General features: G+C 40.8%; 1 protein-coding gene across 1 annotated transcript in view; it reads left to right on the top strand.

The window, feature by feature from the left end:
* Positions 1-24,393, top strand: part of RAD21 (RAD21 homolog (S. pombe)) — a 24,464-nt gene extending 71 nt beyond the window's left edge. Inside the window, exons 1-13 of the mRNA XM_009072069.1 lie at positions 1-105; positions 1,538-1,667; positions 11,814-11,913; positions 12,875-12,981; positions 13,868-14,071; positions 14,511-14,636; positions 14,826-14,948; positions 16,575-16,798; positions 17,105-17,270; positions 17,656-17,807; positions 19,345-19,494; positions 19,955-20,038; positions 22,614-24,393. The exon at positions 1-105 is cut by the window's left edge and continues 71 nt beyond it. Coding sequence (XP_009070317.1) covers positions 1-105; positions 1,538-1,667; positions 11,814-11,913; positions 12,875-12,981; positions 13,868-14,071; positions 14,511-14,636; positions 14,826-14,948; positions 16,575-16,798; positions 17,105-17,270; positions 17,656-17,807; positions 19,345-19,494; positions 19,955-20,038; positions 22,614-22,805 — 1,863 coding nt within the window. The 3' untranslated portion in view covers positions 22,806-24,393. The remainder of the gene's footprint in view (positions 106-1,537; positions 1,668-11,813; positions 11,914-12,874; positions 12,982-13,867; positions 14,072-14,510; positions 14,637-14,825; positions 14,949-16,574; positions 16,799-17,104; positions 17,271-17,655; positions 17,808-19,344; positions 19,495-19,954; positions 20,039-22,613) is intronic.
* Positions 24,394-24,649: the final 256 nt, after the last annotated feature.

Genomic DNA, 24,649 nt, shown 5'->3' with positions numbered 1-24,649 from the left:
CTGGCCAAAATCTGGCTGGCGGCCCACTGGGACAAGAAGCTAACCAAAGCCCATGTGTTTGAATGTAATCTGGAGAGCAGTGTGGAGAGCATCATTTCACCAAAGGTAGCTGTTTTACACTGATGTCATGGGACCTCGTAGCAAAAAGAACTTGTGTGTAACAGGTGGTAGTTAATATTTGGGTCACTGAAGCAAATAAAGTTCTTCATGTTGCTATTTTAAAGGGTGGGAAGGATATTCAGATGTGAAATACTCTATTGTGAAACAATTGGAGGAAATTTTGAGTAGCTTGATGTTTTTAAACAGTTGTTTTTCTTTATACTACTGATGACTATGAAATTGTTCATTTTAGAACTAGTGAACCAATACTGTTGTGGCTTCTGTCACTTAACAGATGTCTGAATGTCTTATACGAAAAGCAGCTACTTGAAAAAGAAAAAAGATTTTTCTTTTATTTTGAGTGATGCAAATGTAACAGGTTCTCTAATGCTACTCTAGATTTTAGAAGAATTGCTAAGTATAAGCAAATAATGTATGTACAATCACAGAGATACTTACTTTTCCAGCAGTTATTTGCTTAATTGTCAGCTCTGGAAGGATTTAGAAAGAAGATAATGTTCATAGACTCACTATGAGCTGCAGTGTTCTTTCAGAGAAAGGAGAAATTAATGGGCACTCTTTCATACGTTTAATTATGTGCAAAATGTTGATCAGCTGAATTATTAGAAAGGTATTATAGGCAATAGAAATTGTAAATTCTAGGAGTTTGAGGTTCAATCCTATGTGACTTAATCTTTCCATGAGATAATTATGCTCCGTACCCTTCAACACAAGTTTTGTGATCTTTCAGCCTAAAATACTTAAGAAGAGTCCTTCCCTGGGTGGTTATTTTTCAGTTTTGTGTTCCCACAGCAGATTGTTGATTACAGAATGACAGAGTTGGAATGGACCCACAAGGATCATCAAGTCCAGCTCTTGGTCCTGCACAGAACATCCCCAAGAATCACACCATGTGCCTTTCTACATTATGTAGTAGAGCAGTGAGGTTAAAGAGGAAAGGAACTTAAAGTTGTGTTAATGTGGCAGTGTTTGTTTATGGGCACTCCACATCTTCCACTGTTTCTCTCTGATTTTCTTTTTAGCTGCAGGACAGAAAATGGAGAGGTAAAAAGTAATAGTTTTTAACTAGAATTGACTGTCCAAATTTTTGTTTTTCACTCTTTTTCACAATGAAAGTAGCAAAGATGTCAGGAAAAAGATGAGTAGAGATGGGTTTTGTCACTTTTTTTATTAGTGTTTTGGGAATTCCTGGAGTGAGCTGCTATTAATTTACTGATATTTGCCAGGTAATCCATAAATAATATATAGAGTATTATCTTGAACTGTAGACTTTGCGTTCTTTCTTCCTTCAGATTTCTGCTGATTTGTTTTGGATATGCGATTTTTTTGAAAAAACTTAATGTAAAGCTGACTGAAATGTCATTGAAGGGAAAAGTAAGGCTACATCTAACTCACTAACTGTGCAATGTCTTTGTAGGTGAAGATGGCACTTCGAACCTCAGGACATCTCTTACTAGGCGTTGTTAGAATCTACCACAGGAAAGCAAAATATCTTCTTGCAGACTGTAATGAGGCTTTCATCAAGATTAAGATGGCTTTTCGTCCAGGTACCTCTCTTTATCTAAGAACTCTCTGTAAAGTTCCATTGATAAATGTGTTTGTTAAGAAGACATACAACTGCCTTCTTATCTCTGTAGAATTACATAAAATTACAGGATTATTGGAGAAGTTACTGTCTTTAGTGCAGTTTCAGGCTGGCTGTTGTCTGAGTTATCTACTGAAAAACATCTTTTAAACTGAATTCTGAACAAAACCTTTTCCTATTAATGCTGATTCAGTAAAATCTCAGTGATTTTGTCTGTGGCTGGTGTATCATGTTATGTGGAAAAATGTTGCATGGTTGTTACCTTCTGTCTGAAAAAGGCTAATGTCCTACCAAACAAGCACAGAAGGAGCTTGTTTCCATTGTGGATGAGGATTGCTTTTCCATGAGTTACAGAAGAAACATATTAGTGGGTTTTTTTACCACTTTCACATTTTAGTTTCTGGAAGTAACATAAATTGTAATGTGTGCAACATAATTTCCCTTCTATTGTAGCTCACTCTAAGATTTCCATGAAGATGGGGTACCATATTAATACCTGAAATGACTTTCCATCCAGCAGTTAATTACTTGACTTATATTGGCTTACATATAGTTAATAGTTTTCTTTAATTCTGGCCTGGGAAGCTCTTTTCCCGCTGGAGTGTAGCTGTGGCAGTGATGCTGCAAGGTGCTCACAGCTGGTGAATCACATTATACCTTTTTACATTTGTGAGTGCAAGAGATTTAAAAGCTGAACTTAACTTTTCTCATGTTAGTGCTGCACTGGTGTTCAAGAGTTGCCTTTTTAGAAATCCAAAAATTCTCTCTTAAGGTATGTGATGCCTTTATCTTATTCCCTGATCTTCAGGTTGAGATTCAGGAATTTAACTTTGGAAAAACATTGTGAAATTAAGACAAATATGTATTCTTATCACTCAGGGAAGTTAACACAATAGTAAACCAAAAGCTGGCAACAGTCAACAACGTGCCACTGAAAGCTACACAGGTTTCCTGCTCCCAGCAGAGCATATGCAAAAGGTGAAGCACTTTAAAATCAAGATTTGCTGAAGGTGGCATGCTGACCTGAAACAAGTTGAGGCACTCATCGTTTTCTCAGTTTATCAGCTCTGTGGCTTAGGCATTGTCTTGATTCTGTGAGAATCATTTACAGGTTTCATTTTAAGTATCTGACAGGTTAAAAATACTGAATAGCCTTGAAAGGATGGGCTGGGTTTCTTCATTGCTAGCCAAGTACCATGATGAGTAAGTTGCTCATACTTGTTCCTGGTCTCTCTTGACAGTGGTTCTTTGATTGTCTATTGCAGAGGGGAACAAAGTGGGCAGAGTGTTTCTGAAGTATCTGTACCTCAGAATTGCCTGTGTTTGTGGGTGGCGTGGGTAGGTCAGAAGGCAGAGCTTAGAGCTCAGATCTTCTGCAAGTTACAGAAGGAATTAAACCTGCATTTCCTGTGTAACTTCAAGTGTCCTGACCTCTAAGAGTTTTAATAAAAAGAGGGACCAACTACTGGCACTGTTTGTGTGATGCCTGATCTGATAGTCATGCTCTGAGAACCTGTTATTCAGTGGGCAAAGCATCTCCAGAGGATAAGAAGAGGTATGTATGTGCTTAGGTAATGCAGATCTTCTATCTGCAGAAGCCCAAGAGTTTGTGTGGCCCAAGTACAGCACTGTTCTGGGACTTTTGGAGCTACTGGAACTGAATAAATGACCAGTAGCAAAGTAGCCATACTGCATTGGCACTGCTTTACCTAAGCCAAAATGTAGGATTCACTAGCTCATATGGTGCATCATGATACAATTAGTTTTGTAGCAGGTACCAGTAGTGTTGTGGTGACAAAGGATGCCTGTGTTTCCTGCACAGCTCTGCAGAGTGCCACACAAACATTTCTAAGGGACCTTTAGGAAATGTTTGTTTCAGCATTGCCTGGCTTTGATGACTTGGTGTAGGAGACTGAAAACAGTGACCCCTGGACTGTTTGCCTCAAGGCTTGTTGAGTCCTGCACCATTGTCCACCATCCATACCCTCTGGCTGATATCACTTCCAGATGCCAAGATCTGGAAGCTGGGAATTGCACAGCTCCAGGGAAACTGACCAATCAGTGCCCTGGCAGAGCCCTGTGAAAAGGACCAGTGTCCAGAGCACAGCAGATAGCTAACACCTGAGAGAAGACAGATCCTCAGAACGCTGCTCTGTGACTGTCGATCCTTAGAACACTGCTAGTCCTACGGAGGTGACTCTGTTTCTGTGTGACTCAAACACCAGTCTGCATGACTGCCAATCCTCGGAGCACCACTGGATTCTGTGGTGGTGACTATCTCTGCTGAGCCATCCCAAATCTCACTTGCTTCCCCCTCTTCTGTTTCTAACTTTCCTATCGCCACTTCTCTCTCTCCCCCCCCCGAGTAACCAATAATAAAGTCTCACTCCCTAACGGTATTTTGACCTTGTTTGTGTCTTAATTCACGTTGGGGGAATCGGTTGACCACTCCTGAGTCTTATGAGACCGGGACGTTTAATGGCATCACGGACAGGATTCCCCCAGTTGTGAAGATACCATTAGTTTGTTGAGAAATGTGAAAATACTGCTGATAAATGTAAGTACCTTTCAAGGATGTTGGGGTGGGAAACCTTGCCATATATACATATATGTGTGGCTTTCTTGAGAAGACCACCCAGAAACAGAGTCCTCCCTAGTGTGGAAACCTTTTGTTGGTTTGTTGAGAAACAGAGCTATAGAGTGATTGATGAGAAATATACTGTGACCACCCTCAGGGGCAGAGATGCACTGTTTAATTTCTTGCAAAAACATAAAGCTCAACCAGCATTGTCAGGTATTGATTGAGCCAAAGATAATTGTCACAACTTGCGGAGTTTTAGAGACTGGATAAATGCCTTTGCATTGGGACCTCTGGCTCCATCCTGGAAAAGGAAAAGCTGTTACATGCACTATGCTTGGTGCTTGTTGAGCAGCTGCTGTGGACTCATGGGAGCTGTCACACTGCTGAGTCTCAACTCCTCCAGTGTCTCCAAACCCTCATTGAGTCCCTACAGGGGCAAGTTGGGATATTGAAAAAACAATTGCAAAATGAACAGGACAACAATAAACATTTACAGTTGTCTCTTAATAATCACCTGGTGGGACAGGAACATCTGGAGGATGCCACCACCCTCTTTCAAGATGGAGCTGGCTACCCCCATGATGATTTGAGAAAAGCCAAGAAGGGTCTGGATAAGTTGGAGAATCTCCCCTACTCCCTGCAACCCCTGGTTAAAACAGAGTATAATTACAAAGATGAGAATATGCCCCAGATGACACCTAAAAATGTCCCCTGTAGTGCCACAGAGCTAGCTACATTGAAAAAGGATTTTATTCGTACCCTGAAAGAATCAGCAGCAGAGTATGTTTGGCAGGTATTGCTAATGGGGTGATTAGGTATTGAGTCAGAAAGAGGCCAAGGGATATTGGGGGCCAGGAGTTGTCCTAACAGTGGGATCATAGGGCCCTCTGGTTGTTGACCTATTGGGCAGGAGGATTCAATCCCCTTGCTGCTGTAGGAACAGCGGATCAATTGGTGGAAAGCATACAGAAAGCTGCCTGCCTGCAGTTGATGTAGGACAACTCCAATTTTGTCAGGAGTCACCAATGATGATGCAGGTGGACCCTGAGCATATGACCCTGCTGTTAAGGGGGCTCCCTGATTCACTGAAGGCCCTAGGTGTGCAAGTACAGGGTAAAATTCAGGTTATGGCACAGGGTGAGAGGGTGGGTAGCTGCTGCACTAGAGATGTCCTCACTCCCCTGACAGGAGGAGTCAAAGTTCTAAAAGCTGGACTTGGGAAGAGGTGGCCCAAGAATTAATTATGGATGGAAGTGTGGCCTGGTCAACATCTCAACAGTAAAATCAGACCCAAAGGGCTTAAGGCGGGCAGAAGTAAAAATTTCACTGCACCTAAATGAAAGAAAACCACCCCTTGTGAGACCTCTCAGGAAAAGGGACACAACCCACAAATGTAATAACATGTCCACAGTGGTGGGGCAAAAAGCCATCCCCCAAGACCTGATCGATGGGCTACCCACTGAGAAATTGGAAAAATTAGTGTTGAGTTTGCCTAGGGAACTGAAGCCCAAGGAGAACATGGACTCTCCCTCCCCAAGCGCCCCACATCTGGTTGACCTTGCAGAGCCTAAGATCACCACAAGCTTACAGGAAAACTGTTTCCTTCTCTCCCCAGCAGTGAGCAGGGGCGTGAAGGCTGGTTGCATATTAGAAGACTCACTGAAAATGGAAGAGGTGATTTACTTATTACCTGTTTTATAGCACCTAAACAGATACCACTGACATTTTTAGTAGGCACAGGCACACAAATTTCAGCCCTTAAAACAAGAGATGCGATGAGCAGTGGCATAACTCCATCCAAAAAATAAACTTTTGTTGCTGATGCTGTTGGTAACATCCAAATGCAGACTTTGTCTGTCTTTGACAAATCTACACCTGCCGGGGAAGATCCTGCATTCCCAACGACTGTGGTTATAGGGGATTTTCCACTGAATTTGTTGGAGTTAGATGTTTTAAGGGGGAGAAGATGGGTAGATGACTGTGGACATGACTGGGTGTTTGGAGCCCCATTTGTGGGATTGTGGCTCCTCCAGTCCGCTCCTTCTCTTCCCTCATCAAAGGTAACTAATGTAAAACCTTACCCTCTGCCTCTTGGTGCCTGTGAGGCTATAACACATGTTTTTGAAGATTTAAAGCAGAAGGGAATTGTGATTCCAACCCATTCTCTATTTAACTCCCTGGTGTGGCCAGTCAGAAAGCTAAACGGCAAGTGATGGTTTACAGTGGACTGTCAAAAGCTGAATGCAAATACTGGACCCCTGATGGCTGGAGTTGCTAACACTGCTGAAGTTATCACCACCATATAGGAACAAGTACCCATTACGGCAACTGTTGTCATAAAGGATATGGGTTTTATGGTGCCCTTACAACTGGAGGATCAAACCCATTTTGCCTGCATATGGGAAGGCCAGCAATGTACTTCTACAAGGCTACCCTGAGGGTATAAACACTCTTGCACCCTGGCCCACCATGCATTAACTCAGGAGTTGGCCTTTGTACCCCCAGAAGAAGGGGCCAAAGTGTGTCAGTATATTGATGATATTGTAGGAGGAGATCAAATTGATGCTGTCTGTATCATGCAAGACAACATAATTACCCACTTTTTGTTGCCGTTCATGACAACCGACCTCCTTCGGCTGAGGCGGCACAGAGGCCAGTGCCAGCCCCCGGTCCAGTGAGCACTGACACCAATATGAGGATGCTGCAAATGGCATTTATTGCTTCACTGACACCTTCTTACATACAATCACTCCTTCATTACCGCCTTCATGTCTGCGTAAGCAATCCGCATCATTTCCCATAGTGTAAGCCTAAACATCCATAGGAAGGGGTTCCCTCTCCTAACCTTTCCGTACATCGCGAGATCTTCCGACCGCCGTTCCCTACAACTTACAAAACATGGGACTGTGTATTCCACCCAAAAAGGTCCAGTTTGCCTCTTGTGAGGTGAAATTTTGGGGGATTTGGTGGAAGGGAGGAATGATATGTATCCCTAGGGATATGTTGTTGGCTTTAGATCAGGTTAAAATGCCAAACTCAAAAAAGGACCTGCAAAATGCTCTGGGATTTCTGGTATTTTGGAGAAAGCACATTCCTGACTTCTGTATTATAATCAGACCTCTGTATGACCTGAGAAACAGGGCTGCTTGGGACTGAACTCCCCTGCATGAAGAGGCATTGCAATTGCTAGTGTTTGAAGCAGCTAACCACCAAGCCCTGGGTCACTTTCACCCCAGAGATCCCGTTCAAATTGAGTGGGGATTTGCACAATCAAGGCTGTCAGTGCATTTCTGGCAAAAGGGCCCCGAGGACCCTGTATGCCCCATTGGGTTCTAGTCACGAAGCTTCAAAGATGCTGAGAAGCAGTATACAACTTGGAGAAAGGGTTTGTTTGTGGTCAGCCTAGCTATGAGAGAGGCAGGGCACACCATTCACCCACAGCCCATAATGCTCAGGGGACCTTTCAGAGCAATCAAACCAGTACTGACTGGAACATCACCTCCTGACTGGGTGACACAAAGGGCCTCAATGTGAAAATGATATGTCCAAATAGAACACTATTGTGACATTTTCAGTGTCACAGAAAGGGCTACTAAAAACCTATCTATCCAAGGTGATGTTGTCTCCCCTGAGTCTGAGGTGCCACCCCCTGCTGTGGTACAGATAGCTCTGCCCTTTTCAGAACAGTTTTAAAATGTCTGGTTTACTGATGCCTCAGCAAAAAGGGAGGAGAAAATTTGGAAGTACTGAGCCATAGCACTGCAGATTAAAAACTGGTCTTCAAATAGTTACTGCAGGAGATGGTTGGGAATTGGTTGCAGCATGGATTGTTTTTCAATCTGAAGCAAAATCTTCCTCAGCTTTCTGTATCTATACTGACTCTTTTGCTGTCTTCAAGGGGTGCACAGGATGGCTCCCCTTTGGGAACAGAATGGGTGGGAGGTTAATCAGATACAGGTGTGGCAGAAGGAAAAATGGCAAGACATATTGACTATTGCACAAGGAAGTTTTGCCTTTGCATGGGTAGCTTCCCACCAAGGTGACAATACACTGACGAACTGATGGAACAATGAAGTAGATTAATTAGCCTGTCTGGCACCCTTAAGACACAACCAAATTACCAAGGTTATTAGAATGGCTCCACTTGTAAAGGTGACATACTGGAGCCAGAGGCCTTTACAAAGAGGCCCAGGCTCGGGACTGGCCAGTCACTAGGGAGACTTGCAAAACCTATGTCTGAGCACTGCTGCAGCTGGTTAGATAAGCATCCCTTGAAAGATTCCCCCTTTACACCTGCATCAGGGCAAGGGATTGTGGGAGGCATGGCAGGTGGACTATATTAGTCCTTTCCGAAAATCAAATGGTAAGCATTGTGTGCTTGTAGGGGTAGAAATAGTATCGGAATTAGCTCAAGCAGTAGCCTGTGCCTGTGCCACTGGGGAAAATACTGTCAAAGCACTGAAATGGTGGTTTGGAACATTTCCCAAACCACAGTCAATCCAATCGGATAACAGATCACTCTTTACCACCAGGGTGGTCCAAGATTGGGCAATGAGTGAAGGAATCACATGGCTATTTCATGCCCCTTATTACCCCCAAGCAAACGGCATTGTGGAAAGAACTAATGGTCTGCTGAAACGTTTCCTCAGAACCCATGAGGCTGGATGGGAAGAACATTTGCATAAAACCGTTGCCAATGTAAATGGCTGTTGGGGAATGAATGGTTGCCCAGTCATCACTGCATTCTGCCCCAAGCCACCACCCATGCTGCTGGCCCCAAAACCCCTCCCACTTTCCAGGACAGCTGGTATTAGTGGAATTGCCCTCAGTGGGCCCTGTACGCCTAATATTAGAAACTCCATGTAACAAATATGCCTGGAAGGCAAAGGATGCACATGAGAAAGGACATAAAATGAAAACAAAATGGATTGTCCTGTCCTTCTGATAAATATGACACAGTTCTCCATTTGAACCAAGAATGGTTTGTTTTAGAAGGGTACTCTGAGGGACTAAACAACACATCAATAAAAGATTTGTGAAGATTTCAACCATTGGTATAATTTGCACAGCTATTACTTTAATATGCATAGAGTTGGGTTGGCAATACTGTTTTAGCCAGCCGTACATGGCACACCTGAGCAAACGGGGGAAAACAATTCAGGAGAGTGGCATAATACGTTTATAGATCTTGGATATCAAGTAGCACAAGCATATAAGCTTATCAACTGTTGGGTTTGCGGTAGTCCTTTAGGTTTAGAAAGCTGGCCTTGAACTTCTGTGCACATCTCTCCCAAGTGGCTAATTAGTACTATTAGCGAAACCCGACGTAACATTTATTGGGATAAGAGTGACTCACAAGTATGGCCCATAAGATCTCCAAGCAAAGGTATATATTGCCTAAATCGCACACAATAGATAGGACTTTGGGTGGGCACAAGTGGTTGTGAGTGGAGCTTTACTTTGGGAACTACAGTATAACAGACAACTGTATTCTCATGAATTCTTCCAACCACAATGATGGTAAGCCTCCATTCTGTAAGTCACGTGATTCGGTCAGTGAAAAGCTCATGTCCTGGTTTTTGGGGTATGAGTGGATTAACAAACTAGGACACATTCATTGGTTTATTTCCTTCTGATACACCACCAGTATGACCATGAGGCTTGGGACCTGAGGGATTGGAACCCCACAGGTTGCACATCATGTTCTTTGCACCTACTATTGACATGGGAACATGGTCCTGTAATGTCACCACTAAAGGATGGCTAACAAGGGTGCGCAACCCAACTGCCACCAGGGTTTGCTTCTAGAAAGTGGATCACCCATCACACTTATTTCCCGAAGATGCACAAGCACATAAAAGTCATTATTGGATTTGTGGCCATTATGCCTATAAACAGCTGCCAGCAAATTGGACAGGGATCTGTTATGCTGCAGCAGTCCCCCCCTTGTTCTTTCTGCTGGCAGATAACAGAGGGTGAGTTGGGTGGGAAGGTGTATGATGATTTAGACCAAAATCAGAGATCTATTGATTCCTCTCTAACGAGCAGGTTCAGGCAGCAATAGGGAAAAGACAAGTGGCCCCCAGAAAGAAAAGAATTACCCAATATTACAGCCTGCCACTTGGAACCCCAGTGAGCTGATTCGTGGTGCTTGAGAAACAATATATAATCCAAATAGGATAATTAGGTTATAAGCTGCAGTTGAAATAATTACCAACCAAACAACACAGGCCTTGGATCTGCTAGCTGACCAGGCCACACAACTGTGCACTGCCATTTTGCAGCATCACATGGTTCTCGACTATCCTCTTGGCTGAGGTGGAGGAGTAGGTGGGAAATTGAACAATTTGAATTGTTGTTTAAGAATTAACAACAACAGGAGTGTGGTAAAAGAAATTACCGCTGGAATATGAAAATTAGCCCATGTTCTGGTCCAGACTTGGAAGCAATGGGACTTTGACCTGTTTTCCTGGCTTCCTGGAGGTCCATGTGTCTAGCAGTTGTTTTATTTGATGTGTGGGTTAGCTACGTTTATGGTTTTGCCATGTATTATTCCTTGCTTTGTTCAACTAATTCAATGATTTGTAACTAATATGCAGTTTGTATCTACTGCCTCCCTTGAGGAAGTCAAACATATTCGTGCAGTGAGGTCACCACGAGGAGAAATAGTCAGAATTGTATGATTTGACTGCTCCTTTCTTGGCAATCCTTATTTCTTTACCACCTGGATCCCTTGAAGATAAGCAAGCTTTGAGTGTGTATGTGACTAACAGGTTTATAGTGTAAATTGTATACACACAAACTAGCTGAATTTACATTGTGAAGCTAATGGTTAAACCTACCAGTTGAATATGACATGCTGTCATGATTAAAACAAACATATTTTGTTAAACCTTGATGGCATCCTGTGTCTAGTAAAAAATTTATTCCCCAAATTGTTTTATTCTCCCCCATGTTGTAAGCCAGAGTTAGCTACTATGCTGAACTTAAAAGTTGCTGGTTTGGGTTCAAAGTTCAATATGTATTTTCTAACTGTTGCTGGCGTTGGCCAGATTTGTATGTTTTACTGTTGATGAAAATATCTTGTAACCCACTTGCTTCTGAACTTGATTTCCTCCTCTATTTGCTGTCCTCATATCACCACCATGGAAGAAGATTTCAATGTTGTCTGTGGCAATATCGAACCATGGGGTGGTGTAAGGGACCTGTAAGAAATGTCTGTTTCGACATTGCCTGGCTTTGATGATTTGGTGTAGGACTGAAAACAGCGACCCCTGGACTGTTTGTCTCCAGGCTTGTTGAGTCACAGCTGTCTACAGTTGCAGAGATGAGGCACCGTTGTCCATTGCCCTGGTGTGCACCAACCATCTAAGATTTATCTAAGGTTTCTTCACAGGTGTCTCAGCATCAGTTCAGCTCGATTTAAAGACAAGAAGCTCATGCAGGGAGAACAATGCTAAAGGCACAGGAAAAAATGCTGTACTTGTAAGGAATGGGATCTCATATCTGGGTGTTTCTTCTCTGCAGGGGTTGTTGATTTGCCTGAGGAAAACAGAGAGGCTGCTTACAATGCTATTACCTTACCTGAGGAATTCCACGATTTTGACCAACCACTTCCTGACCTAGAGTAAGCTTGGGATTTTTTATTTCCATGCAAATAATATTTGGCTTTGGTGGAAGAGAACCTGGTTTTAAACAGCTAACTCATTGCTGAATTTAAAAAAAAAGTCTGTAGGTAACTTACAGTCTTAAATCTTTTACTATACTAAGCAAGTGTTCAATTATCTTTGTATTAATTTTACATTCGTAGTAGCATGGAACTTTAACTGAAGTTAAAGCTGTCCTTACAGGAGCTTTTGAAACATTCAGATATCTATTATTTTCTTTTTTCTTCTCTGCAAGACACTCTGCAGCACATACATTCTCAGGTTAGACAAGTTGTGTTTTGTGGAAATGCTTTTGTTGACCTCCTGTGGTGGCACTATTAATTCTTAAAACTTCTTAATACTACTGAGTTACTTGTAAATATAAGTATACAACCCAAATAGTTTTTGATCTTTAAAAAATTGATGTTACCCTTTTGGAGTATTCATAATGGAATTTCTAGGATACACTTTAATCAGTGTTCTATTTAGTTTATTTTCAAGTTAAAGTACATACTAATTTGAAACTGCATCAAAATTCTGTGTTCTTCTAAGAAATGTACCATACCACAAAGAGTGCTAACTTGGTACTGTTGCTAAATACAGTTTTTGATAAGCTATATTAATAGCTTTTGAAGGGAAGTCTTTTCTTGTAGTAACACTATTATTAGTAACAAATTAGTAGTAACAAATTACTAACCCCCAACATGGCAAGGAGTGAGAGAGGTTACTGGTACGTTTCCCAGAAGCTACTGCAATTTGGATGATAGGTTTGAACCATTAATGGTCTTAGTGTTTAAGGAGTGTTTTCTATTCAGTGTTCCCCATCACTAATTGGCAGAAGTGTAAAATGTACTTTTTAATGTCCTATTTATTTAAGCAGACCTGATCTGTTGTTAATTTGTCTAATGGAGATTTTTAATAATTGCTTTCTGTTTTTTAAAGTGATATTGATGTGGCCCAGCAGTTCAGTTTGAACCAGAGCAGAGTGGAAGAAATTACCATGAGAGAAGAAGTAGGCAACATCAGTATCCTCCAGGATAATGACTTTGGTAAAGATCTCATGTGTTATGTCTTACTTGCTAGTTTTAGTAACTGTAAGATAGGTTTTGCAATTAACTACGGAATTCCCACTAATCACAAAACAAATTAGATCAAACATACTGTGTTTTGTACATTTAATTTTCCATTAGTACATGTTAGTTTTTCCGAAAAGCTTGTCCTCTAGTGCTCAGGAAACTTCTAGCTATCTGGAATAGGCAGAGAGAAAAGCTGAGGAATATTCATTCAGGTTAATTAGTGAAGTACTATGTCAATTACAATTTTCAAAATATGAGAATGTGAAGTCAGATGTCACTTTAATCCTAATCATTTCTGTCAGAAACCGTTAGGAGATTTCTAATGCTGAAGCAGTCACTGGTGACAAATTCACTACTTCTAGTGTCTTTCCAAGGACAGTGTTCAGTGTTCTAAGATCTGAATCAAAGCCTAAAGACAGTTGTATTTGAATGTCTAGTTTCCAGTGTACAGTATTGTAATCCATAATTTACTAATGTTTTTGAAAGAGTAATCTGGGAATTAGTGATGTTGGTTTGGTATTGGTTCATGAAGCCCAACCTTGAGGCATAAGGTACTACCATTTTGAATTCTGTGGAATTCTTTGCTGTCTGTGCAGCTAAAATTTAGTAGGACCTTGCTAATATATATACATAAAGGTCAATAAAATGCTTTGAAGAGGAGATAGTTTTATAATGGTTTAAACAGTGTTTTTGCTATGGTGTTTCTGGGCATAATTCCTTACATCTTGTCATTAACTCTTCAACTAAGATAACTTGAAATGAAATTTTGTCTTCTATCTGGGCCCTCGTTGATCAGTTAGCTAGGTCTCTTGCATCTTGGTCCTTTAGCATTTATAGCAGTGCAATTGTATTCTTGCAGGTGACTTTGGGATGGATGATCGTGAGATGATGAGAGAAGGCAGTGCATTTGAGGATGATATGCTTGTGAGCTCCAGTGCTTCCAATCTCTTACTGGAACCTGAACAGAGCACCAGTCACCTCAATGAGAAATCTAATCACCTGGAGTATGAAGACCAATACAAAGATGATAATTTTGGAGAAGGAAATGATGGTGGAATATTGGGTAAGTTTGAGAAAATTGTTTTTCCTCTCTTCTACCTTCTGCCTTAATAATTAGTTCTTGGGGTGGCGCTGGGGAAAGTAGTTTCATTTGTTGCCAAGATCCCTCTCAAAGTCAGGCCTTCAGCAGTGTTCTGGTTTGTGAGTGCTACAGCAGTCTAGATGGTGCACAGTGTATTAAGTGTTGATATATTTCAAATTCTAAGAAACATAGTAAGGTGCAAATATGTGGCAAGTGTATTGTAATAAAAGTTATCTGTTACCTCAGAATTTGAGCTGAAATGCACCATGAAAAAGCACTGCTACTTTCTTCTATGTCAGCATTGAAAGTATCTGTAACCTTTGCACTGTGTTGTAATAAACTTGCCTGTACTTCTTTATAAATTTGTCTATACTTCATGAATTGTGGATGCAAAAGTGATTCTTTCATGTGGTTGCTTCAGATGACAAACTTCTCAGCAATAATGATGGTGGTATTTTTGATGACCCACCTGCACTCTCAGAAAGTGGAGTAATGATGCCAGAGCAGCCTCCCCACGATGATATGGATGACGATGATAACGTATCAAGTGAGTATGATCTAGGGCTAGATCTAGAATTACTTTTCAACTAATTTAGTTTGGATTCTAATTTCTTAAAAGTATATTAAGCTCAAAAGTATGAAACCTGGTAAACCACTTGAACGTGTGGAGAAGGAGTTGGGAAGGGTCACAGTCTCTTAACATTTTGACATAGTGCAAGTTACTTGTAATTGGCAGTGGGTGGACCAGACAGCCCGGACTCAGTAGATCCAGTTGAACCATTACCAACTATGACTGATCAGACAACACTTGTTCCCAATGAAGAAGAAGCTTTTGCTCTGGAGCCTATTGACATAACTGGTGAGTAAGCTATTTGGGAATATTTTACTTAGCTTGATGGAGTGGAAATGAATGTCTAGCACTGCTGTTGATTTTGCTTCTCGGCTGGAAGAGAAACCAGGGACCAAGTGCTGAATTCTTTTATTCTAACAGTATATTCTTATATTCTAACAGTAGCCTTCCAGTACTCTTCAGGGAGGTAGCTTACATGGATGTTCTTTGAGGGTACTAGTGTGTAGTTTCTGCAGTCAAGTTGTGTAACAGCATGATACTGTAGCTTTTGATAAACATGCTAGTTAACAGTGCACTGAGTTGGAGTGGAACTCATCATGTCTTTAATTCTAATACCTGTAGTGCAGCACAGTTCTTGACATGCTGTGTCTGACGGCCAGGAGTGGCTGGTCACACTGAGGATGAGTGCTCTTCCAGTGATCTGTAGCTTTAATGAATTGCTGAGTTTGGGAAATGCATCTTTGTATTTGAATCTCTACTAAATAGGGAATTTCCTTGTATTTTTCTTTAATGCAAGAAGATTTTTCTTATTATAACTGATCCTGTGTTTGGCTCATTATAAACACATCCCTGCTTTATTAAAGAATTCATTCTGGAAAGAAAGTAGCGTGTCCTGTGTTTCCAGGCGGAGCTCCAGGCCCTGGCTCAGTGCTTGGCCGGTCGCGGAGCCGTCGCGCCGCCCTCTCGCGGCAGGCTGGCAGCAGGGGGCCCACAGCTCACAGAGAGCCAGTGTCTGCTGCAGAGTGCCAGGCTGTAAACCGTGCACAGTAAAGTCATCCTAGAGCAGGGTGAGAGGTACAGGTGAGATAACCACCCACATGAACTGCACCAAAGCTCAGGCAGGACTTAGGGGAAAAACTTAGTGTGGTGTTTTGACTCTGATTAGAATCATAGAGTGGCTTGGGTGGGAAGGGACCTTGAAGATCATCTAGTTCAAGCATCTTGATGTGGGCATGGACACCTCTCACTAGACCAGGTTGCTCAGAGCTCTCTCCAGTCTGGCCTTGAACACTTCAGGGTTGGGGCAACCACAATTTCTCTGGACAATCTTTTCCAGTGCCTCACCACCCTCACAGTAAAGAATTTCTTCTGTATATCCAATCTAAACGTGCCCTTGCAAAAACACGCTCTTGCAAAAATATCCCTCTCCACCTTTCTTGTAGGCTCCCTTCAGGTACTGGAAGGCTGCAATTAGGTCACCCCATGGCCTTCTCTTTTCAGAGTGAACAATCCCAATTCTCTTAGCCTTTCCTCATGAGAGAGGTGCTCCATCCCTCTAATCAACTTGGTGGCCAGGGTTTGCTCCTGAAGAACACCATCCAACAAGCAAGCCATGGGGGAGGGAGACATGCACCTGAGGACATTGAGGCTTAAGTAGATTCAGTAGAACTACGAGTATACACAGAAGAATTTGTAGGTTATAGGACAGCATTCATAGTGTTTAATCATTCATACTGCTTATAGCTTTTCAGTCCTTCTCCCAAAGCTAATGTTGCCTTAGATTCTTGAGGCAGCTAAGGCAAATAAGACCTATGGACTCTAGGGCAAGTAAGAGCTGTAGAGAACCTGCAAGATTCTTTTATGGTGTGGTATCTGTTTGAACTAACTGTCATTACTTGCTAAAAATCTCAACAGTCAAGGAAACCAAAGCAAAGAGGAAGAGAAAGCTGATTGTGGACAGTGTGAAAGAACTGGATAGCAAGACTATTCGAGCCCAATTAAGTGACTATTCTGATATTGTTACTACTTTGGATTTGGCACCTCCTACTAAGAAACTGATGATGTGGAAAGAAACTGGTGGAGTTGAAAAGCTGTTCTCTCTGCCTGCACAGCCTTTGTGGAATAACAGGTTACTGAAGGTAATGTTTTTGTGCAGGTTCATTTTTAAATGGACTGTATTCAAGATTGTGCCTCATACATACTAACCATCAGCATATGAATAGTGATATAGTGATAGCAGTATTGATAATTGGAAAAAAACCCAACAATTAAAACAAGTAAAATAAATATTTAAAGCATTGGCGTTATGAGTTACAGAAATAAATTTTTTTAGATGTTAGTACGGTTGGAGAGATGCTTAAAAAATGGAGAAATGACACAATCTGAAATGAAATTAAAGGACACTGAGAACTACAACAGTGAATAACTCAGCCTTTCCTCTGTAGCTCTTTACTCGTTGTCTTACACCGCTGGTACCAGAAGACCTGAGAAAGAGGAGGAAAGGTGGAGAAGCTGACAACCTTGATGAGTTCCTTAAAGACTTTGAAAACCCAGAGGTTCCCAGAGAGGAGCAACAGCAGCAGCAGCAGCAGCAGCAGCGAGATGTCATTGGTTTGTGTCTTGCCAAAGATGCTCTGCTTTCCTTCAGAGTGTATTTTTCTCTTGTTTGTGTTTTACATTAAGTCATCAAAGATTATGAATGGAGCAAAGAGCTTTGTAATGGTTGTTTAGCTTGAGGTACAGTCTGTGACCTAAGATAACTTTTATTTCCCTAGAAACAGAAGATGCTTAGGACTTGTTTGAACCAGTGGATTAAATGTGGGTTGGGTTGGGTTGGGTGGTACGCACATCTGTGCCAGTTCTGTTTGTCTTACAAGTCACTGCAAAAGCTATGCAGGCTGTTAAGAGTGCTCAATTCCAAACAGCAGATTGGACTTTGGTGTAGTTTCTAATTACATTCTTAAGTATCTAAAATAAGGTTTGTTGTGGAATACAGATGAACCCATTATTGAAGAACCAAGCCGTTTACAAGAGTCGATGATGGAAGGCAGCAGAACCAACCTGGATGAGTCTGTTATGCCACCCCCACCACCTCAGACAGGGGTTAAACGCAAACTGCAGCAAGTAGAACCAGAGCCAGTGTTACCTGTGAGTAAGATTTTATTACTTTTTTGAATGGAGAATGAGAAGTGGGTAGTGTCTTTGAGCAGGAAATGACACAGATTTGACACTCTAGCTTTCTATGGTCTTGTGAGATATTCTGGAGTAGTATCAAAACATTTGCCCCTGGGTAGTCATTCTGGTGTTTTTCTTAAGTGAAAAGCTTATTGAAACATTTAAAATGCAGGTAGGATAAAGAAATTACACTATTTCCTCCAGAAAAAGTCTTCAAGGTGTCAAGTGTATTGCTTACAGTGCTATTGTTCTGCTTGGTAAGTGTATGTGAACAGCTTCCAGTGAAGCAGGGGTTGTGCTAGCTGCACAAACTTCCTTTTTAAGACAGTCCTAGTGTTCCAGGTGCAAGGGTTCACAGAAAAACTTCGATCGCCTGGGAAGATTTCCTGGTTGAGTTATGAGTAGACTTGGAAACTAGCTCATATCTACCATTTCTTTAAAGGCTGTGATGCAGCGTAAAAGGAAACAATACTTAGGAAGGGGAGAGGAAGGAAATGGGCAAAATGAAAGGTGTATTCTTTTTTTGAATGCTTGCCTGGTGAGAACAGTCCTGGTTTATGCTGTCTCATATTTGTGCATTTTTTGACCTCACTTTTCCAATGTTCCTTGGCTAACAGGTGGTTTGCTGTAGAATGAAACATTTAATTTTACCTTATTAAAGAGTGGCATCTGCTGCTCCTCTTGGCCATGTCATGAGGTGAAATTGGCATGAACTGTTTGTGCTGAAGTTGGTGTAATTGGGGGGATGTGGGTGTGTTGGGAATTCTTTGTCATGCCAGCCAGGTCAGGCCCCTAGCAACACACCTGTAGTAATACCTGCTATGTGACTGAATCAGAAGTTGCTTAGCTGTTTTAGAGTGTGTGTAGAAACAGTTTGAAGTGTCAGAGTATCTTTACTGTCAAATACTTAACTGTGTATAGATTCAGGGAGACAGTACTGTATGTTAGTTTTATTAAAACTGACTACATAAATCCTGTTAACCTGCTTTTCTGGATTATTGTCTTGATGTAAATATTTTCTGAGGATTTTCTTGAGCATCAAAGTCACTTGTACATTTTTGGAAATTTTGCAAGGTACCTGTGTGTTGATTCCTTCACGTTTGTGTTGCTGAGAACAGCAGTTTTGATTTGTTTTAAGATGTCTTGTTCCATGGAGTTAGTGTATTCATGCAGCACTGCATCTGGTTACCTGGGATTTTAAATGTACATGTGCTGATCTAAGAAATGAGATCAGTAGTTTGTTTGGTGGACTAAGTGAAGTTATTTGAAAGCCTTTCTCCTTACAGTTGTATCATAATTTCTGGTTTGAGTAGAATCTGAAGGATGAGAAATACACTTATGGACAGCAAAACAAAATTGATTTTGCTTTTCAAAAACTGAAAAATTCTGACAAACAACTAAGATTTAGATACTTGTGTTTTGTGTAACTGGTCTGTGGCATCATCAGTTCTATTGTAAAAGCACTGACAAAATGATACTGTTGGTTTAACCGTATTGTGTACTCTTAAAGCATCCACCATCACAGCAGCTGGAAATACCACCTGTAGAAATGCCTCCAGAGGAGCCCCAAAGCATCTGCCAGCTAATTCCAGAGTTAGAACTCCTGCCAGAAAAAGAGAAGGAGAAAGAAAAGGAGAAAGAGGAGGAGGAAGAAGAAGAGGTAAAAATTCTGTCTAGGAAGAGTTTGTGTTTCCCCAGAAGTGTTTGACTGTGGATTCAGTAAATGGCATAAGAGATAAATCTTCAGTCTGTCCCTGGGAAATTATAGCCTTTGGAAAAGTAGGTTCTTAAATTATTTCATGACCCTTTTATAGTATTTATATTATTTCATTTTATAAATTGCATATACATTCTGTTCTGGATTAGAGGGTTCTCATGTTCTCGCACTTGGCTGGATAAAACCACTATATATTTGGTGCCTTATATTAGGTGTTTTGAACTTAATATTGTGGTTCATTTTAAATAGCTTGTGCTACTTCATACAAGTAGGTTTTTGTGCAAAAAACCCATCCATGTCCTAAAATGTGGTAACTTAAATTGTTTCTTAGCTACAATATTTAATATTCTGTGGATATCAAAACAGACTTCATTCATGCATTTTATTTTACACCTGCTTGCAGGAAGAAGATGGCACAGGGGGTGATCAGGATCAAGAAGAAAGGAGATGGAACAAGAGGACTCAGCAAATGCTCCATGGACTTCAGGTATATATGATCATTTGCTTTTTCTTAAAGTAGCTTTGAGTGTACCCACGGATACTTTCGGCCTGAGTTAACAGGTTAAGAAAGAGCTTTCTTTGCAGTAGATGTTACAGCTTAAAATACCAGTTATGTCTTAGAGGGGGAAAATTGTGTCGTTGATTAAATTACATAGAATAATTAAGTCTGTATTAAGTATGTACCCTTACAATTGTCACTTTTTTCCAAAGAACATTTAAAGTAAAATTTTTCAATTGTTTTTCAACCTTTGTGTCCACACTCGGTGGGTGAGACTCCCAGAAATTTAAAGTTTAAAATAATTTGGTTTGATTGTGTTTTTAATGAAACTTTAGCACCTCTGACTATGTGACCCAAGGCAAACCCCATCAAGGTCTAGAGATAAAACCATTTTATAGGATATTTGCTCCTGGCTAGGCTAGTTTGAAAACTTCGTGCCATGAGAAGGTGAATCCCTAATTACTGTTGGAATCTGACCTTGGCTGATTTTCAGTATGTCGTGTCAGTCTGCACAGGGAGGTGTCTGTGGGATGGATTCTTGGTAGCTAGAACTAAAGAGCTTTCTTCTGATGTGACAGTTGAACACCCCAGTATACCCTTGACTGAAGAACAAGCCACTGTCTGTTTGCTCATAGGTCTCTGTGTGTGTCCTTCACATCCTGAACTACCTTTGCCTTTCAGCCTAGTTTGTAGCTCCTACCCCTTTGCTCCCTGAAACATTTTGGTAACTCCTGAGATTCTACTGTCCCTGAAATGTTTCAGTTCCAGCTCTCTAACCTGTTTTTATTTTCCAAAGTCATCCTTGGTTTTTTTGTGAAATGGATAGGCTCCATCTTTGCTTATAAAAGGTGACTGTCAGTATTGCATCTCTGAACTTTCAGCATGGTGGCTTTGGGGGAAGGGTGGTGGGAGAATGCTGCTGGGTATTCAGTAAACTAAGATTTAGGAGTAATGTGCATTCCATTAAGCTTCTTAAAATTAAGATATAATCAAGCAAAAGCCTTACGTTTCTGGAAAATGTTAACTAGAGCTATCATAAGAATTACTTGCTTAATCTCCAGCCAAGGAAACCTTTATTTTAAACTCCTGAATAGCTTTTATGACGCTTTAATACACTTAAATTTAGTTCAGATTACATTGTAAACTAATGTGATTTACGTTAGTTCTTTTGCACACTTGCATGAATTCTGCTAGTTTAAGTGAGGTTGCTTTAAACAAAACCCCCTGGTCATCAGCTCAGCCCCACAGAGCTGCTCACTCACTCACTGCCTTCTGGTGGGGGGAGGGAAAGAATCAGAAGGATAAAAGCAAGAAAACTTGTGGGTTGAGATAGACAGTTTAATAGGTAAAGTAAAACCTGTGCATGCAAGCAAAGCCAAATGCAGAGTTCATTCACTGCTTCCCAGCAGCAGGCAGACATGTAGCCAGATCTAGGGAAGCACGGCGTTGTTCCATGGAACAGTGGTTTGGGGAGAGAAACACCACGATCCCAGGGGCACACCACACACACCTCCTCCTTACCCAGCTTTATATGCTGAGCATGGTGCCATGTGGCATGGATTGTCCCTTTGGCCAGTTGGGGTCAGCTGTCCTGGCTGTGTCCCCTCCCAACTCCTTGTGCACTCCCAGCCTACTCGCTCCAAAACGTAGCACCGTATGAGGTGCTGTGAAGAAAATTAACTCTGTCCCAGCCCAAGTCAGTGCAAGTGTATCTTAAAAGTAATCTCTAAAGTATACAGTTGGTAATGTGGTGTCATGTTTTCCTCTCTGAATGTTTCATCACAGTTTCTGAAAAGAGCTTCAGAATTCTCTTTGGACCATGTCTAGCCTTTTGCAGTTCTTTTTTTCCATGTACTCAAAGGACCATCACACTACACGACTGAAACGTTGTCTGTAATGAGATTCAAAGTTAAGATCTGATTAATACAAAGTAATTTGGTTTGGGCAGCCTAGTATCTTTTCATCTAGTAGCTATTCCAGAGCAGACGGTTCTGGTTTAAATTGAAGACATCAGTTGCTGTCCTAGCCAGCAAACAGATGTATTTTCCTGATTTTTCTTTTTAAATATCCTTGCCAAAACATTGAGAAAATGTAAGTGACTTTGGGTACTTAGTTTCAGACAAACAGAGGAGTTGTAGAAATAAACAGGCTTTCACCTTGGGAAAATTATGAATCCTTTAAAGAGCATTAGCTCTTGAAATTTTGTTTTATTATGTTTGGAGTTATGTTTATTTTGAGAAATAAAACCTGATTTTTCTTCTATTCCTATAAAAAAATTGTTCTGTAATCAAAAGGGACTTGTGCTATACTATGGTGTTTCTGGAATGAGTTCAGATTCAAGAGTGATTTTTCACACATCTCTGGGAATTCTACTCGGTTTCATTTAGATAAGATCCATATAGAAATTTTCATGTGTATGCTGTAATGTCTCTATCCAATGTCAAGTCCTTCCGAATCCCTCACAGTGTCCTGGGGTTGACAACAAACAGCATCTTGCCAAGAGACACTGTTGTTTCTGTGTAGTTCTCTGTTTAATTTGTGGTATCAATGTTGTGTTTTTCAGAGAGCTCTTGCTAAGACTGGAGCAGAATCTATCAGTTTGCTTGAGCTGTGCAGAAACACGAATAGGAAACAAGCAGCAGCAAAATTCTACAGTTTCCTGGTACTTAAGAAGCAGCAAGCTATAGAGCTGACACAGGAGGAGCCTTACAGTGACATCATTGCAACGCCTGGTCCCAGGTTTCACATCATCTGAGTGGTTAGATACAGCAGAGCTAGTGTTTGTCTCACTAGTGTGTACGTGTATTGCCCCGTCTGTAGGGCCCACGAGACCATTACAGAAAGTATAGATTTTATTGTCTGCATAAAGTCCTTTGTTTTGTTTTGGGGTTATTTGGGGGTTTGTATTTTAAATTTACCACTCAAAATTATAGTGAAACTGCTGGGGTGAGTGTCCTGAGTTCCGTCTGCGGAAGCCCGACAGCTCGAGCCCCCAGCAAGGATTGTCTAAACAGCTTGGAGCAGATGTGTGCAATAATGGTGCATGTGATGTTGAGTATCAATGAAAATGTCTTACAATAATTTGACTAGTTGATTCAATAGTGATATTTTTAACCTATACAAGTAAACCTGAATCGCCAACCTGTTGTCTGATTAAAACCTTTGCCAAACTCATTGGAAATGTTCGGTCTGCTTCTCATAGTAGTGGGTTTTCCCCTTCTCTAGATCTCTGTGCATGCTGTGGGTCTCTTAAAGCTGCCAATATGAAAGGTAGTGCCTGATATGTCAGCTTGCTGTGTCACTGCATTTTTGCAGTCAGATTTTTGTAGCCCTTGATGCTAAGGGGAAATGAGTGTCTGTGGAAAGCACCTCCTCTACGTGATAACACGAAGGGACAGAACATGTTAAGCATTTTAGACCAAGCATTCCTTTTCACTTATCACCTCATTATGGTCCACTACTGATAATGGCTAATTACTGTTAATAAGTGACAAAGACCAGTCATTTCGTTTAAACCTTTAAGATATCATTATGCTTTAGCTTTGTTAGAGCTGTATATAAACTCCAGACTTTTTAAAACAGACTTCTAGATTGTAAATTATCTGATTTTTTATTAAGCAGGCATACGAAAGTAAGAGAAGTTGCTAGATTCAGATACCACCTGTACCAAAAGGGCAACAAACTTGAATACAGAGTACAAATGGGCACAGTTCCACTTAAGTCTGTAGTGCATTAATGGCTCTCTGGATATATTTATGGTTTTAGTATCCTTTTTTCCTGATAATGCACACTCCTGTGTTCAAAACATTTTATCAGTTTTGCAGAAGAAGTCCTGTTTGATTTTACTTCTAAAGAATGAATCTTTACTGTTAGACCAGGTAGCGCCAGAAATTATGTGAATATGTTGATTATGGAGACCTGTCTTAACTTTTTTTAGGGCAAAATTATTCACACTGAGAGTTCTGGTTTTAATGTTGGCACTTTTGTGAAATAATTTTAGGACTCTGAAATTTCAGTATATACTCAACTGTAAAATTATGTGAATGTTTAAAAAAAATTCTTGAGACTACATGATGACCATGTTTTAATAATCCTTGAAAAAGTTAATTGTATAAAGTTACTGCAGCTTTATTTTCAACATGATGTGCCTGTAAAACCATGATTTTCCCCTTTGTAAAAAGAGACATTGTAGATAACTTGAATGTTTAATTATAGAAAAGGTCATTAGTTTCTTGTTACACATTTTTAGTCTGTTTTTGTTGCTTTTCAAGGTTAATATTCTTGAAAATAGTTGATGCTGTTATGTATAACTTTTCTAATAAAAGTTGTGTTATAAGCTATTACGTATTAACTCTATCTTGTTTGAACACCTTCTGCTTATGTAGGAGGGACTGAGCACTCACAGGTTGCTTATTTTGTATTAGAAGTGGAAGTGTAAGGATTTAGCTCTTAGATTTAAAGCTTGAATATGTAAATAGATCTCCTGCCATCAGGAAGGAAGAGTTATTCTACTGGCTGTACTGTGCTTTTCTTCAAGTACTCTATGCTAGGAATGTCTGTGTGGAAGATGAGGGGAGACTCTGTCAAATGCGATTCATC

Source organism: Acanthisitta chloris, unplaced genomic scaffold (genome assembly GCF_000695815.1).
Source record: "Acanthisitta chloris isolate BGI_N310 unplaced genomic scaffold, ASM69581v1 scaffold2383, whole genome shotgun sequence".
In the NCBI taxonomy this organism is placed as follows: Eukaryota; Metazoa; Chordata; class Aves; order Passeriformes; family Acanthisittidae; genus Acanthisitta; species Acanthisitta chloris.
Note: the sequence above shows the minus strand (reverse complement) of the source record. Positions and strands in the feature narration are given on the sequence as shown.